The sequence below is a fragment of the Seriola dumerili genome, unplaced genomic scaffold (genome assembly GCF_002260705.1).
Source record: "Seriola dumerili isolate Sdu_G_001 unplaced genomic scaffold, Sdu_1.0 BDQW01025465.1, whole genome shotgun sequence".
NCBI lineage: Eukaryota > Metazoa > Chordata > Actinopteri > Carangiformes > Carangidae > Seriola > Seriola dumerili.
Window position 1 is genome coordinate 58,983 of NW_019199720.1, and position 14,592 is coordinate 73,574.

General features: G+C 38.5%; 1 protein-coding gene across 2 annotated transcripts; it reads right to left on the minus strand.

The window, feature by feature from the left end:
- Positions 1-6,299: 6,299 nt before the first annotated feature.
- Positions 6,300-13,568, minus strand: LOC111240239 (protocadherin alpha-C2-like). 2 transcript variants are annotated; one of them, XM_022770203.1, is made up of 3 exons: positions 11,044-13,568; positions 9,384-9,419; positions 6,300-8,062 (listed from the first exon to the last, which is right to left on the minus strand). In XM_022770203.1, exons 1-2 carry the CDS (start codon positions 13,450-13,452, stop codon positions 9,408-9,410), a joined length of 2,421 nt encoding a protein of 806 aa, XP_022625924.1. In that variant the 5' UTR covers positions 13,453-13,568; the 3' UTR covers positions 6,300-8,062; positions 9,384-9,407. The 2 variants fall into 2 exon arrangements, with proteins under 2 accessions (XP_022625924.1, XP_022625923.1); XM_022770202.1 differs by lacking the exon at positions 9,384-9,419.
- Positions 13,569-14,592: the final 1,024 nt, after the last annotated feature.

Here is a 14,592-nt window from a genome sequence, read left to right on the forward strand (position 1 = left end):
CTTTAATATTGTCACAGTGAATGCAAAACGCAATAGAAAAAGAACAAAACGTTTCCTGGAAAGAGCGACGGAATTCTGTACTAATCATAGTGAAAATGAATTTCTTTGTATCAAACGTTACATCCAAACACATATAAAGATTATGTTATTGATAATTTATTATTGGAAAATATTCATCTTATATGTTGAATTATGTGCTTTCAAATGTGACAAATGTCACAGTTTTGTTTCCTAGCTGACCGGCTGCGCTGTGACCAAAAGACTCCCTGATGGTTGAACACTTATCAACTGAACACTGGCTCTATTTTTGTAGATGTGGGGCCAAATTATACAGTTATTTCCAGGAAATCTATTGTAAATGAATTGTAAATTATTCTAAAATCACGGATCCGTAAGTTAAAGCTTTATTTATTTTTTGTATTGTGTTGGTGTAGGTAGAGCTGCTGGTATTCACATTCTATCTGTTTAAATTCTGTGCGGTCTCCGCAGCACACTCCCACAACCGTTCTCCTATTGCAGAGGTGAGCAGTGACATCTCATGGATTAAACCTGAAAGTGCTGCTCTGATGTGCCCATGGCAGCACTGCATTGGTCATATGTAACTGTGCGTTGTTACCCTTGCAGTGGCCTGTCCACACTGCAGCAGTGCATGGCGAAATCCAGAAAAAATATGAGAGAAAAGACAAAAATGATGCCTATACTGACAGCAGCTAGGAAACAAGGTGACCTACATAATAAAAACCCCGAATCTGCGCCCCCCTCCCACCTGCTATGGCTACGTATTGATTCTGGATTTAGGCCAAACATATACGTGCGCGTGCATGTGCGCTGCCGCATTCTGCATCATGTTCTCCGATTTTCTGCCTGCACCCCAAGGATACCAGACTGTTCTAAAGCACCTCATTTCTATTAATGTCAGCTGTTGTTAGGCAAAGGCAGCGGCAATATTTCGCAGAGAATGCTCATCTGATGTCTGTAAGCTGCGGATGCTGCACTGTGTTGTGGGGTGGAGGGAGGGTGGGGGTGATGTTGTCAGAATATGAAATTAAAGGCGGCTCCACAGCACACCGCCAGCTCCAGCGAACAGACAGCACGTCACCATGGCAACGCAGCTCCTTTAGGCAGGTCACTGTCCATGGTGCTGAAGCAGGCGTGCGCCCAGGAAGGACGGACACAGAGGGGGAGGGATGGAGGGAACTATGAGGGAGGAGCTGTGAATGCTGCAGACAAAGAAAGCCAGCTGTATACACACATCCTTAATTTGTTAATTCTCTAAAATATGAAAGATACATGTTACCCTGTGCCATCATATCCCTCCATTATAGTTTATTTACATTATTTTGTAATAAGGGTTTCAGAAGGAAAAGCATGGACTTGCAGCTAAGACAATACTTGTAAAAGAAATATCAATCTTGAAATTTAAATTTTGTCTTGTATTATAAAATTATGCATGGCAAGAGAGACCCCACATATATGCTAATAAATAAAATAGGCCTACATCACAGCATGATGTATGGTGTTCATGTGTTAGCCTACTAGTGCCAGCTGGTGGTTGTTCTAGTGTTTTGTTCCACATTGATGCATAGTTGTGTCATGTATCAGTGTGTTCCTCTGTCAGAGGACCAGTGCTGCAGACAGCAGGCAGTGTGAGAGACTCCTCTCAGGGTCAAGTGGTGATGAGACAGGAAACTGAGAAACGTTTCTTATCTCACTTTCCTCCAACCAAACAAAATATTATCTAGACAAGACCCCATATAAAAGCTTTCATTCTTTCTTTATTTAAAATACATCACAAAGACACCAGCCTCTCGAGTGCTAAGAAGTGCTGCTAAAATTTGGAGGGATGGAGGATATTAAATCAAAATAAGTAATCCTGTGGGCTTCCACTTTCAATCTCTCCTGCACATGCATGACCTCATCTCCCCAGAGAGATGAGGTAATTGTGTGTGCACACACAAAGAGACAGAAAGTGAGACAGACACATTCAGTAGGCCACATTCAGAAAAAAATCCCCCAAACATATATTGTCTGTAAAACAGTGTTACCAAACCAAATTTAACCAAACCTGCTGATGAGTTTTTGTATCACAGTATAATAAATAAAATGCATCTTCTTATGACAACTATACACATTTCAAATTGTGCCCTTTAGTACAAGTCATCAGACTATATTTAGAGCTTTGGTTGAGACATAACGTGGTTGCTTCTTTCCTATAAATGTTAATTATTTTTGACATTGTGTTTCTTTGCAGGATAAAGATGGACATGATGTCCTCACATGAGGTGGATGATCACAGTCAGCATGACTGTGCAGACGGCCCAGAGGAGGCACACAGCTGGACCCTGTTTCTACTGCCGTCATATATGAGAGAGGTATTGTCATGCACTTCCTCAAATGTCTGTCTGTGGAAATATCCCTCTTTTTTTGACTCGCTCATTTTGCACTTGAATTATTTTAAGTGTTTCTAAAAAGCATTTGATTCCATTTAATAATTATTGTCAGATTAGAAGAAAAAAAAACTCTTTATGGACCTGAACTGGGCTTGAGCCCTGGGCATCATAGTGATCTGCAACCTTTAGTGATCTTCAGTCAGTCGAGAAATGGATACACATAGATGGAAGGTATAAGATCTATATATAAATGACTTAAGGCCTTTTTACCAAAAGAGAAAACATGTAAAGGGAGTATTGCCTCCTGGATACGTATTTTAAAGATAAGTTCCCCTTAAATGTTCAAATGATGTATTCTTACTGCATGTGAACAAGGCCACATAAGAAGACATTTTTTATTGTTGAAGGCAGGCTGAGCCGTTTGTAACAGTATTGAAACTTTGTAGGAGGCAGAGTTGGTTTACTTGCCCAAAAGTGAATCTGAATAATGTAAATACATTCGATTTGTACCTCCACCTGTGTACCAGGTGACTCATCCTCACAAAATGGAAAGGGTTTGTTTGATGCTTAATAATACACATAAGCATGCAGCCTATGCAAAGTCATGGTAATTGATTCAATTTTGGCAGTGTGAGCTCAGTTTTTTAAGGAAAGGTGTCTGCATGTTTCAGTGAAGATGTGTGTTGAGTGTTGAGTGAGTTAAGCTAAAAATATTAAAAGCAGGAAGTTGTTGTTTTTGGTTTGTTTTTTTGTAGTTGAACTTACTTTGCAGATATTGTGCTCTATGTTATAGATTCCCCTTTGTCTTCATTATTTATGTCTTATAGATCTTAAATATGATTTAAAAAATGTTGTTTTATTTGAATCTGTACTTACATTCCGGTGGTGGGAAGTCCAGAATGACAGCTTGTGTTCTTCAATCAGTGTGGCTGTAGAAAGAAGATCTTGGTGGAAACACACTCACAGGGTACATCTTCTTTTCTTTGACACTTGCAGTCAGTGTTCCTATTTTGTTACACTGTCTCAGTATCAGAGAGGAAAGAGGAGATCAAACTAGAGGCCACACATCTGAGCATTCTAGGGAAAGATCTGCTTTCTGGTTTTAAGCCTACCACTTATACCTACCACTTGTTGTCATTCTGTGAAGTACAATGGCTGAGCAGTGAATTTGAATTGAAAATAAATTACATGAACGGGGTGATATAGCAGTGCACACTGTGAGTCGCTGTAGACTCCATTCTGTATGTCAGCTATAATAATCTTCCTGGAAGTCAGTAGTAGCTGGTACCAATGACCACCAGCCCCGAGAACACATCAGTCATTGTTAAAGAAAGGAAAAAATTATCTGCAGAGCATCCCACCATTTTCTCCTGTATACATATATATATATATATATTACGTGGCCCTAATTCTCTTCTGTAAGAAAGGAGCCTGACCTCAAATACAAATACTGACAATTTAGTAGCGTAACCATCTACATTCATAATACCACAACTCCTTTAGTGTAGAAGACCGGGCATTGTGTGAGGTCATCTTTGGGCATTTCAGTGCTTTTATACAGTATTTATGAGGTCAGCCCACATATCTGTGTTAGACACCAATAAAGTAAAACTGGATTCAGTTAAAGCTTTTGTGTGTGTGAACCTTTATGTGGCATCATAAATTCATCTTTATTAGATATAATGCAACCACTGTCTCTTAAACAACTCACAATGGAGAATGCAGAGCCAAACTTGTGAAACTAGTGAAGACTGAGTTGACATTCTGTTAGTGTTACAATCCTTTATTTTTCACCCAAGAACCTATGTAATGTACATGTTGTATTTACTATTGCACATCAGTTTCATACCATTTTCAACACAATAAAGTAAAGTAACACAAATATTCTTGTGAATAAGTAAAAATTATATGAAGTGTAACATGCCTTTATAAGAAAATTTTAAACAGACATTGTTTTGTGGCACCTACATGAAAAAGAAAAAATGTAAACAGTCTTTGTGTATGGCGATTATTGGACAGAGCATTGTCCACTTGTTGGACCTTGTCTTTGAAAAAGTATTTGTGGATTCGGCACCATATGTGGAGGAGGTTTTGAAAAAGCTGGTGGGAGTCAAAAGGAGGTGTCTCTGTTCACCTCCACGGGGGTGCAATTGCCTACTATAACTGATGCACATGCTGTTGTGTGTGTTCTCACAGTTATTTGTATACCTCTATAGGTATACAAACTGTATACTATAGGCTACAGTATGTACATCACTCTGCATTTTACTGCTTTTTGCACTTCTATATAGACGCTAAAATGCATTTTATTGGCTGAGTACTTGTACTTTGTGCAGTGCTCATCTAAATGATCTAATCTAATCTAATATTGTATTTTTCTATTAATTAACTGAGAAATCTGCACAAGAATCCCAGTGCCCTTGTACACGTGTACCTGAGCAAATGGCAAATCAAGTTTTAAATCATGATTTTTATTAACATGGACGATTGATGCATGATTTATGTTATTATCAGATCTTGTGGCAAAACAGTACAACACTAAATACAGCTACGATTGATGAGTGATGACAATAAATGCTTTACAGTATCTGAAAAAAAAGTGTTTCATGGGAATTCAATTGATGAAAACTTGGCTATAGACAAAAAGATTGCCTATATACTCAAGACAATCATGTTCTGAATTTGGGCGTTTGTTCAACTATATTTAGAGAGTGTATATAGGCAGTAAAGAATAACTGCAGCTAAAGATTTTTCTGTTCACAGTCAAACTTTTATGGTGTTTACAGATCACAATACAAATGACAGAATATTCACTACATTATTGTGAAAGGGTATCAACCAGATCGTCTGCAGCTTTGACAAACATTTTAAAGCATAAATATGGCAATTGCCAAAAGTAAAAAACTTTTCAAGTGAAAATATCCAAGTTACTCTATGAAACATGGACACAGTTCTCACAGTAGCTGCTGATACTTTAAGTTACTGAGCAGTTTTTCAATTACATAAGTAAATCAACCTATTTATTCCAGACAGGTTGCTGAATCATGATGGTGTCACTGGTGTGACATAAGTGTTTACATTACATATTGTGCTGCATGTATATGCCACACGTTACCAATTTGTCTCCGCACAACAAATACTTTCAACTTCACTGGGCTCTATAAGTCTCTCCTCACAGATGCACTTGTAAAGACAAACGTAAAACAGAGTGTATGTTTATGGTATAGAGAGTTTATGCTTAAAGACGGATCTAATATTATGAGAGATATAAATAACGTTAGCAGTAGGCTATTTACCTAACGAAAATGTCACGGAAAACTGTCACCTTGTTTCCCGATGTTGTTCATTTCTACCTGATAGGGTTGGGGAAGTTTTCGGTTTACAAGCGGTAACTGTGGCGAATATCACGGTTGAGGTGTAGTTAAACTCTGTTATGGTTGTTCTCTCTCTTCAAAACACCAGCAGCCTCTACCCGGAAACACAGCGGGCGGTGCCTTCTCAGGCCTGTGGGAACTGACCAATCAGAGCAGACTAGGCTTAGCGGAAAGGGGTCTGTTAAAGGGACAGGGGCTACTTCATTTAGAGGGTGAAAGGAGGTGCTGCAGAAATGTACAGTGTGAGAAAAAGAACGTGTTTTTGAACATTAAAGCATGAAAACCTATTCTAGTAGGACATCCAAATAAAAATATGAACCTGAAATTGAGCATAATATAGGGAAGTTGGTTAAGTAGCTGACAATAATGGGGCAACCTAATAACATTGTCACCATACATATCATTTGACTTTGACCTGTTCATATGTATTTGAATATTAACATAACTCTTCTTTAAACTAGACCAGACTTATGATAATGCAGCTGTCCTAAAGGGAGATCATGCCATTCGATACAAAAGATTCAGAAGAGCAACATTAACTTTATCGTTCTATATTTTTATGTTTAATAGATCATACAGACCAGACCGTAGCACACAATCAGCCCACATTACACAAATTGCTACATATTGCACCATAAAAGTACCACTGTACAAAAGCACTTACTGTATATGTTTTCCCATAACACATTACAACTTTATACAAGTAATGCAATGTGAGCTGTGCTAAAGAGTTTGACTACATGATTTCTGAATGTTTTACTGTTTCACATACTAGATATCCCATAAATCTGATGGCACAAGAGTTACACTGTTTTAGTTCAGCATTGATATTGTAATGGAAAGGCATATGTATAGATACAGACATATGGTATACTGTATATGTCAGGCATGTCTGTATCTCTGTTTATGTGTCGCATATACAGATACATAAAGTAGTAATACACATGAGCACAGCTTTCATTGAGTAAAATCAATCACAACTATGTTGTTTCAACATTGTAACATAAACATAAAGTCTTCATGATCAGTTCTTCAACTTATTACACAGTCTCAGAACATGAATAACAAACAGAGTTTGGCTTTGGAAATTTAAAAAAGTGAAAGTACATGGTAATGTTTGTGTTCTATATAAAGTAGTTATAATGAGATATTAATTTATCTATTCGCAAAGACTACCTGTGTTTAATTGTGTTCAGTTTTAAAACCTAGATTCATTTTCTCCGATAATGTCCAAGTGGACATAACATTCATACACACTGACTGTACACTTAAGTTTAAGTTGAGAGTACCCTTGTAATGAAATTACAAATCTTAGAAGACCTTATTCAGAAAGTATTACACTTTTGTACTTGTCAATGTGGTCCCATTAAAATGTAATCTTCCATCTTGTTTTGAAAAATACTAAGCCATGATGCCTAACTGCAGACAATGGATTGCTCAATATCATAAGATATCTAAAATTATCAAAGTACTTTGATTATTCCATGCAAAAACAACTGAAAGGCAGATACATAATGGCTAAAGGCCTCACTCTTCTATTTGATGTACTGGTAAACTTAATTTAATCTCTTAGCACTCTCATTCATATATTTAGGCCTAGCTCACATATAAAGCACAAAGTCAAGTACAAAACAAAAAACTACTGAAAGCTACAACACTTATAAAACACTGATTCCTGTTAGTTCCACACTTAAAAATCGTAGGTTGGTGCTTTTCTCACATTTAGTTAATTGTGCTGTTTCACTTCTTAGTTAACTGATATATAATACATCAATGCTGTTGTGCAGCAAGACGAAGCACAGAGGTTAAAAATGAAATATCCAACAGGTGTTTCTTTTATAGAGAGAGAAAACAGTCTCCTAAAGGCATTTCAACATTTCCATGTCCACTCTTTTAGTCCTTGTTGTGGCTTCTTTGAATATCCACTGGTGCAATTTTTTGTACAGTCTGTTTCTTTGCGAGTGTCTCCTTGAAAATGTTTTGTATGAAGGTCTTGGAGTGTGGTTGAAGCCATGCAGCCTTATCATGCATAATGGACAGAGAGGCATTGTTGATTGTTTTTTCATGTTCTTAAAGGAGGAGGGGGCCTTTGATTAGCCACCTCGGCCCATTTGGTGTGAAAACATGGCAACTACACAATGTGAAGAAGAGGGACCAGACTGAGCAGGATGGACATTGGGTGGGGTTGGGGACAGGGGTTTCTCCTTTCCTCTGTGAAGCTTTCCTGTCAGCGTAGATCCAGTGTGCAGCTGGAGTTGTGTGGCCTTATGTGGAACTGCTGCTGCTGGTGGTGGATGCCTGCCAACAAAACAAGAGAATTACATAAATCTGGGGAAGAACTAGAGAACTGAGAGCCGTGTGACTGGCCAAACTGACATATCTCATGCAGCCGACATCTGTCACTCAGACAGGGGCTTCAGGCAGAAAACAGAGTGGGTGAAGGGGTTTTGGGCAGATCCTTGAACATGTAGTGCTGAGGTAGCGGGTCTATAAATGAATACCATGCTCCACGATTATGTGAAGGAGAGTGGTTGCTAGGTAACTGGGTGACTGGTTTCACTTTGCGCCTCTCCTGCACAAAGAATTAGGTCACAATTCACACTACAGAGAGACAGGAATTCAGAAGTGTCAATCTGTGAAGTCAGTAACACTCAGTTGAATTACATTTTTGGCTAACTCAATCATACAGAAACAGCACAGACCAATCCCATTCAAACATTCAAAAATAGGATACACTCCTAATCTATAAATGATGGGTCAGTAAGGGATGAACACAGATTAATCTTCACATGCACAGCACCCTTTTGAGAACATAGTGATTCAATTAAAGACAAATCAATATTTTCTTGACATGTATATTAACTGCAAAAGCCTGATTGTGAAAAATAGCAAAGCCAGCAAATGGTAACATTGTAAGTTGAAGTGAAGGATATTTTTTTAGAACTGTAATCAATGACCTTCAGGTGAAGCAGCAATTTGATGTTATTTGTATTGAATAATTAGGACTATGAGCACAAGAGACAAGTGTATGGCTCAGAAACTGGCAATACTTGACTTTCACTTTGTCATGTAATGACTAGGACAGGAATCCTGTTTTAACACTAGTGTATCTGGATCACCACGTTTGCTTGATTGTCTGCAAATGGACCACAGTCTGTAAGAAATCAGTGTAAAATCATTCCCATTGTGATTATTATGACTTAATGTCTTTGTCCCCTGAGGTCAACCGAGGTCATTATGGCTATATGTTTGTCAAATTCTACAAAAACTTTGAGGAAGGGACATAATCCTAAAATATTGGTAGTGTCAATTATTGTGGTAGTTAGATTGCACAGACATATTTTAGTGGGCTTTAAGGATGATACTGTAATATGAGTAACCAAAAAGTGGGCATGAAGAGGCTAACACAGGAGATTTGGAAAACTGCATGTGATGTCAACTAAGTGACCCTTTGCAATTAAAAAAATCTCCTTCTCCAAGACAAATTAAACAAGACAAAGGAATAAAAGAAAACATCCACTGTGAACAAAACAAACACAAAAAACAACTCAAACACTAAGTTCTGTAACATCATTCATAAAAAGGGCATCCGGAGCGGGGGAGTGAGACTCCTGCATACCTCCAACTGCAGAGTGGACTTCCCTCATTTAGGGTACTTAAGAGTGGGGAGAAAAAAAACAGGCAATTCAATGGTCAGGTCATTGCAAGCACAAAAGAGGATTATTTGTGTATCCTATGATCACAGAGTTGGTGTCGAGGCACTACGAATGAAATGTTAGCTTTGAAATATACCACAGATTATGCATGATTAGTATCACCCTTTATAACAGATACTGCAGCTTGTTACAATTAATCCTATAACAGTGGGGAAAAAAACAGTTTTACAATTAGCTATGTAATTGTTTGTTCTTCCAACAACATACTTACCATCTTAGATAGATAGATAGATAGATAGATAGATAGATAGATAGATAGATAGATAGATAGATAGATAGATAGATAGATAGATAGATAGACAGATTGAGACATTCATGTTATTAACTTACATTATATGCTGGCAAAAGAACAGTCATTTTAAAATGTTGGTTTAAAGCTTTCTGCATTCGTCCTGTGGTGATGCAAAGCACAAAAAAGTCCATACACAACTCCTGACTCTTTAATTCTGCAGACAGTGACAGGACACCTGCACCACCCAGGCAGCAGAGCTCATGTTTGTTAAAATACACCACACTTAGTGTTCAGCACAGAGAAAACTGTAGTGTGCATTCTGTTTAGTCATTATTGATTAAAATACTATGTCGCACTATCAGAATAAATACAGCAGATTATTAGTCATGAGTCGAGACTTTTCTTGTTTGAAAAAAGTCTGACATGGACTGTTTGTGTATTATGTTTCCGTTCTACTTTGGACTTGACTTTCTTTTCATTTGCAGTGAATATAACAGTGAAGAGAACCATTCCTCTGATATCAGTCCACAAACTGAAGTCACACAAAAATGTATCTACAATTGAAGTTACAATTGAAACACATTTTCAGGAAGTCCTGTTCTATAAAATTACAAATATAATAAGCTTCACATCCAAATAGTAAATGTTTCATGAAGCAAAGGTGTAACCTCTCATTTACAATCCATTCTTCAGATAGGTTTCTATTAAATGTTATATTTGTTATTTTGTTGGTAACTCTTGGCTTTCTATTTGAATGATAAATTCTTATTTTAACTTCAATTTTCTGGTTAATTCAGCAAAGATATGGCTTTTCCACTTATTATATCTAAAGAGTGATATTGGGAGTTGAACTCTTAACTGTATTTTTGGAAGATGAAAAAACAAGTTTTAAAGGATTTTTTACAGTACAATACAGATAGACTGAGTGATGAATGTGAAATTTTGTTGTTGTGGCAGTTGATGGTCAGCTACTGCGTGAAGAGGTCACACGCGCACGAAAATTGAAACCAGTAAGTGCCCTTAGTGTAAAACAAACATAAGAGGTAGAGATATTGTGCACCGATGCCCAAACTTGATACTTATTTAGTGATTTTGTTGTTTTTTATTTGGAATGAAATTTACCATTGTAGAAATTGCAAAACATATAATTATTCTTTCTTTTTTATCACTTTTACTTGCCTCAAACAATATTTACTCAAAAAGAAAAAAAAATGCCAATGAAATGAAATATTGCAGTGTGAACTGTGTTGAAAATAGGATAGATATTTTTCTCACAAAACTAAAGTTGAAACTAAGACCTTATTCAAACTGCAGTGAGTGATAATTTCTACCTGCAGAGTGGAAGCTGCTGAGTCACTAGTGTCTGTCACTCCTGTGCCTCTTGGTATACTGGACACGATGTATCTGGAGCCCTTTGGCACAGGCTGTCTGACCACCAGCTTTCCTTTCCTGGTCTCTGCTAGAAACAGACTGTACCAGTAGGCATCGTTGGAGACCAGAGTGGAATCTGCGATGGTGGAGTTCCTCTCACTGATCACACTGTTCCTGCAGGGAGGAGCTGCTTTGCTGGGTTTGGGTTTCTGGCACTTGAGCACGATGGTGACCAATATGGTGATGAGCAGGAGAAATGACACTGAGCCCAGACCGATCACCAAGTACAGGTTGAGGTCTGAGAAGATGTCATACTCTAGAGGCACCTCAGTCATGTCAGAGTAGGCCTTAACAGCAGTCTCCACTGTGGACAGCTTGATGGTGACTGTAGCAGAGAGAGCAGGCTCCCCGTTGTCCTTGGCAACAACAACCAGTCTCTGGTGGCGCGGATCTCTGTAACTGAACATCCTCATAGTCCGGATCTCTCCATTGTATTGGTCCAGACTGAACAAGGTTGCGTCAGTCACTTGTAGAAACTGGTAGGTAATCCGAGAGTTGTGCACCGAGTCTGTGTCTAAGGCTATCACCTTGGCAACCAGAGAGCCTTTATCTGTGGATCTGGGGATCTTTTCCTCCACCACTGAACCGTGTGCGCGCCACGGAGAGACAATAACCGGAGCGTTGTCATTCTGGTCCACAATAATGATGTGAACGGTCACGTTACTGCTGAGTGGAGGAGAGCCAGAGTCTCTGGCCTCAATGTGGAAAAGAAACTCCTTCTCGATCTCATAGTCAAAAGTTTTTAGTGCGTAAAGATTACCGTTCTCTGGATTGATGGAGAACAGCATGGACATGGAGGTGTTGGCTATCTCCTTCTCTAGGATGAAATAAACTAGATACTGGTTTTCATGGAGGTCAGGGTCAAAGGCAGTGAGTGAACTGAGCAAGGCCCCAGGTGCGTTATTCTCCATTACACGTATAGTAGAAAATGACTGAGGGAACTGTGGAACATTGTCATTAACATCCAGCAGCTCTAAAGTCATAGTTTCATTGTCAGATAAAGGAGGAGAACCTCTGTCTGTAACAGTGAAAGTGATGTCATATTCTGGAACCTTCTCACGGTCTAACGGCTCTGACACCACTAATTCATAATAGTTATCAGAGGATTCTCTCAGTTTGAAAGGCATATTATCTGGAATATGAAGATCAACCACTCCATTGTCACCTGAGTCTTTGTCACTCACACTAACTACAGCTATCACTGTGTCTATTTGTTCATTTTCTTTGATAGGACTTTGAAAGGATTTGATGGAAATTTCTGGGTGATTATCGTTCATATCTGTCACCTGTATTGTCAGTTTACACTGTCCAGATAAAGAGTTTTGTCCTCTATCAGCAGCAATAATTTCCATTTCATAAAGTTTAATATCTTCATAATTAATCATCTCTTTCACTCTGATTTCACCATTTTCTGGATTCAGGTTAAACATATTTTGTGTTCTCTCTGATGTGTACAAACTATATGAATAAACAATATCAGAATTGGACCCTTCATCTAAATCGGTGGCGTTTAGTTTGATTACTAGACTTCCAATCGGAGAGTTTTCCATCACATCTACGATGTATCTGTCTTTTTCAAATGAAGGGGCGTTGTCGTTCACATCAAGCACGCGAACAATGATGCTGGCTGTACCTGTGCGCGTGGGGACTCCACCGTCCACAGCAGTCAGTGTTAGATTATGAACAGCCTGCTGCTCTCTGTCTAAGGCTTTTTTAAGTATCAAATCAGCAAACTTTGACCCATCTCTCCCGGTCTGAATTTCAAGCGCAAAGTGTTCACTTGAGCTCAGGTGGTAATTTTTCACAGAATTCGTCCCAACATCTGGATCTGCAGCGTTGTTTAGTGAGAATCTCTCTCCAATGGGGCTTGATTCAGAGATGTCCAAATGCATCGTTCCTCGTCGAAAATGAGGGGCGTTATCATTAATATCGATAATTTCCACCTCGATGTTAAACATTCGTATTGGATTTTCAATTGTTGCATCTAATTTAAGAAAACAGTATGTCGTTGTTTTTAAGGGACACAAAACCTCCCTGTCTATCCTTTCCTGAATAAACAGCTCTCCTGTGTCTTTGTTAATATCAAGATATTTTTTGTTGCCTACAACGTCTAAGCGCATTTTCCTTCCCTTCAGCGTCTTCGCGTCTAATCCTAAATCAGTTGCCAAATTAGCAACGACAGAGCCTTCCTCCATTTCTTCGGGAACAGAGTAGTGGGTGACGGTGGAAACAGTGTTCATGATAGCAGAAAGAAAAAGAAACACGGAAACGAACCCTCTCCCGAATAACGGTCGTATATCCTTCGCCATCACGAAGCTCCAGTATTTAAAGCCTGGACTTGTGCCGAAATGTGGATAAATTGCCCTCTTGTTGAATAAACAAACGAACCAACGATCTTAATAGCAAGCGTTTTCTCTACGCTTCGTCAAGGAGTGACGTGCATTTCATACCATCACTGACTCTCCTTCCTCCAATGAACTATCGTGAGAACATTACCTCATCAGTGATCAGTTTTCGTGGACAGCAGCGACGAAAATAGTATTTTATGAGTCTTTGCAACCTTTTAAAACAATTTATTAATTTTGTTCTAACAATCTATTACTATATAAACAATAAGTTAATATTGTTTTAAACTAAGATAGAATGCGAATGGATTTCGCACAACAGTTTAAGAAACAGGGAATAAGTTCTTTAGTGACGTTTTATTTCCTGGTTTCTAATTACCTGGGTGGGACAAGACGCTCAATATCGTTTCCGATTCGGCAGTAAAGGGGGAGATACGGGAAACTCATGTTACTTTGCTGACCGATTCTGACCACATCTTACTGTTGTGAAAGCTTGTGTGTAAAGCCTTAAGGCTGTCTGATATTGTGAAACCGTTCAAATTTGTGAAATCCCAAGTCTATTGGTGAGAATAGAACTTTTCAATTTTGTAAATTTCACTGCTTTTTTCACAAATGGACCACATCAGACCAGATCCATCTCAAAAAAATAAAAACTTTTTAACTGAAGACAAATAACCAAATTGAGGAGCATACGAATAGCTTGCTCAACTGATAATGCATCACAATGTAATAAAATGTAATAAATGAGAAGGTAGCCCACACAATCTGCAATAAGGTTAACAAATATTCAATATGCTGGAGTTATTGATAGTCTTTCATATGTAACGCTTGGTCTCCTGTATTACACACTGAATTATCCTTAACTGTGCTGCACTATACTACAACAGAGGACATACTTTGTTGCGCACACCAGCAAAATGGGTGACTGTAGCCTATACGAAGGCTATCATATGAGGGTGAGCCATATCCTCATTGGGATCAGCCCCAACAATTTACACAGCGAGCTGCACCAGAACACATTAGTTGCAAATAAAAGCGAGATACAATGATGAGAGTTAAGGCAACACTTGTCCACTGTGCAGAGCAAGTCACAGGTGGGGGAAT

Excerpts from the sequence above, each read along its gene's own strand:
- LOC111240239 (XM_022770202.1), bottom strand. The coding sequence starts at position 13,452 with ATGGCGAAGGATATACGACCGTTATTCGGGAGAGGGTTCGTTTCCGTG. Across the intron at positions 8,063-11,043 it reads CAGCAGCTTCCACTCTGCAG|GCATCCACCACCAGCAGCAG; the intron begins GTAGAAATTATC and ends TTTTGTTGGCAG.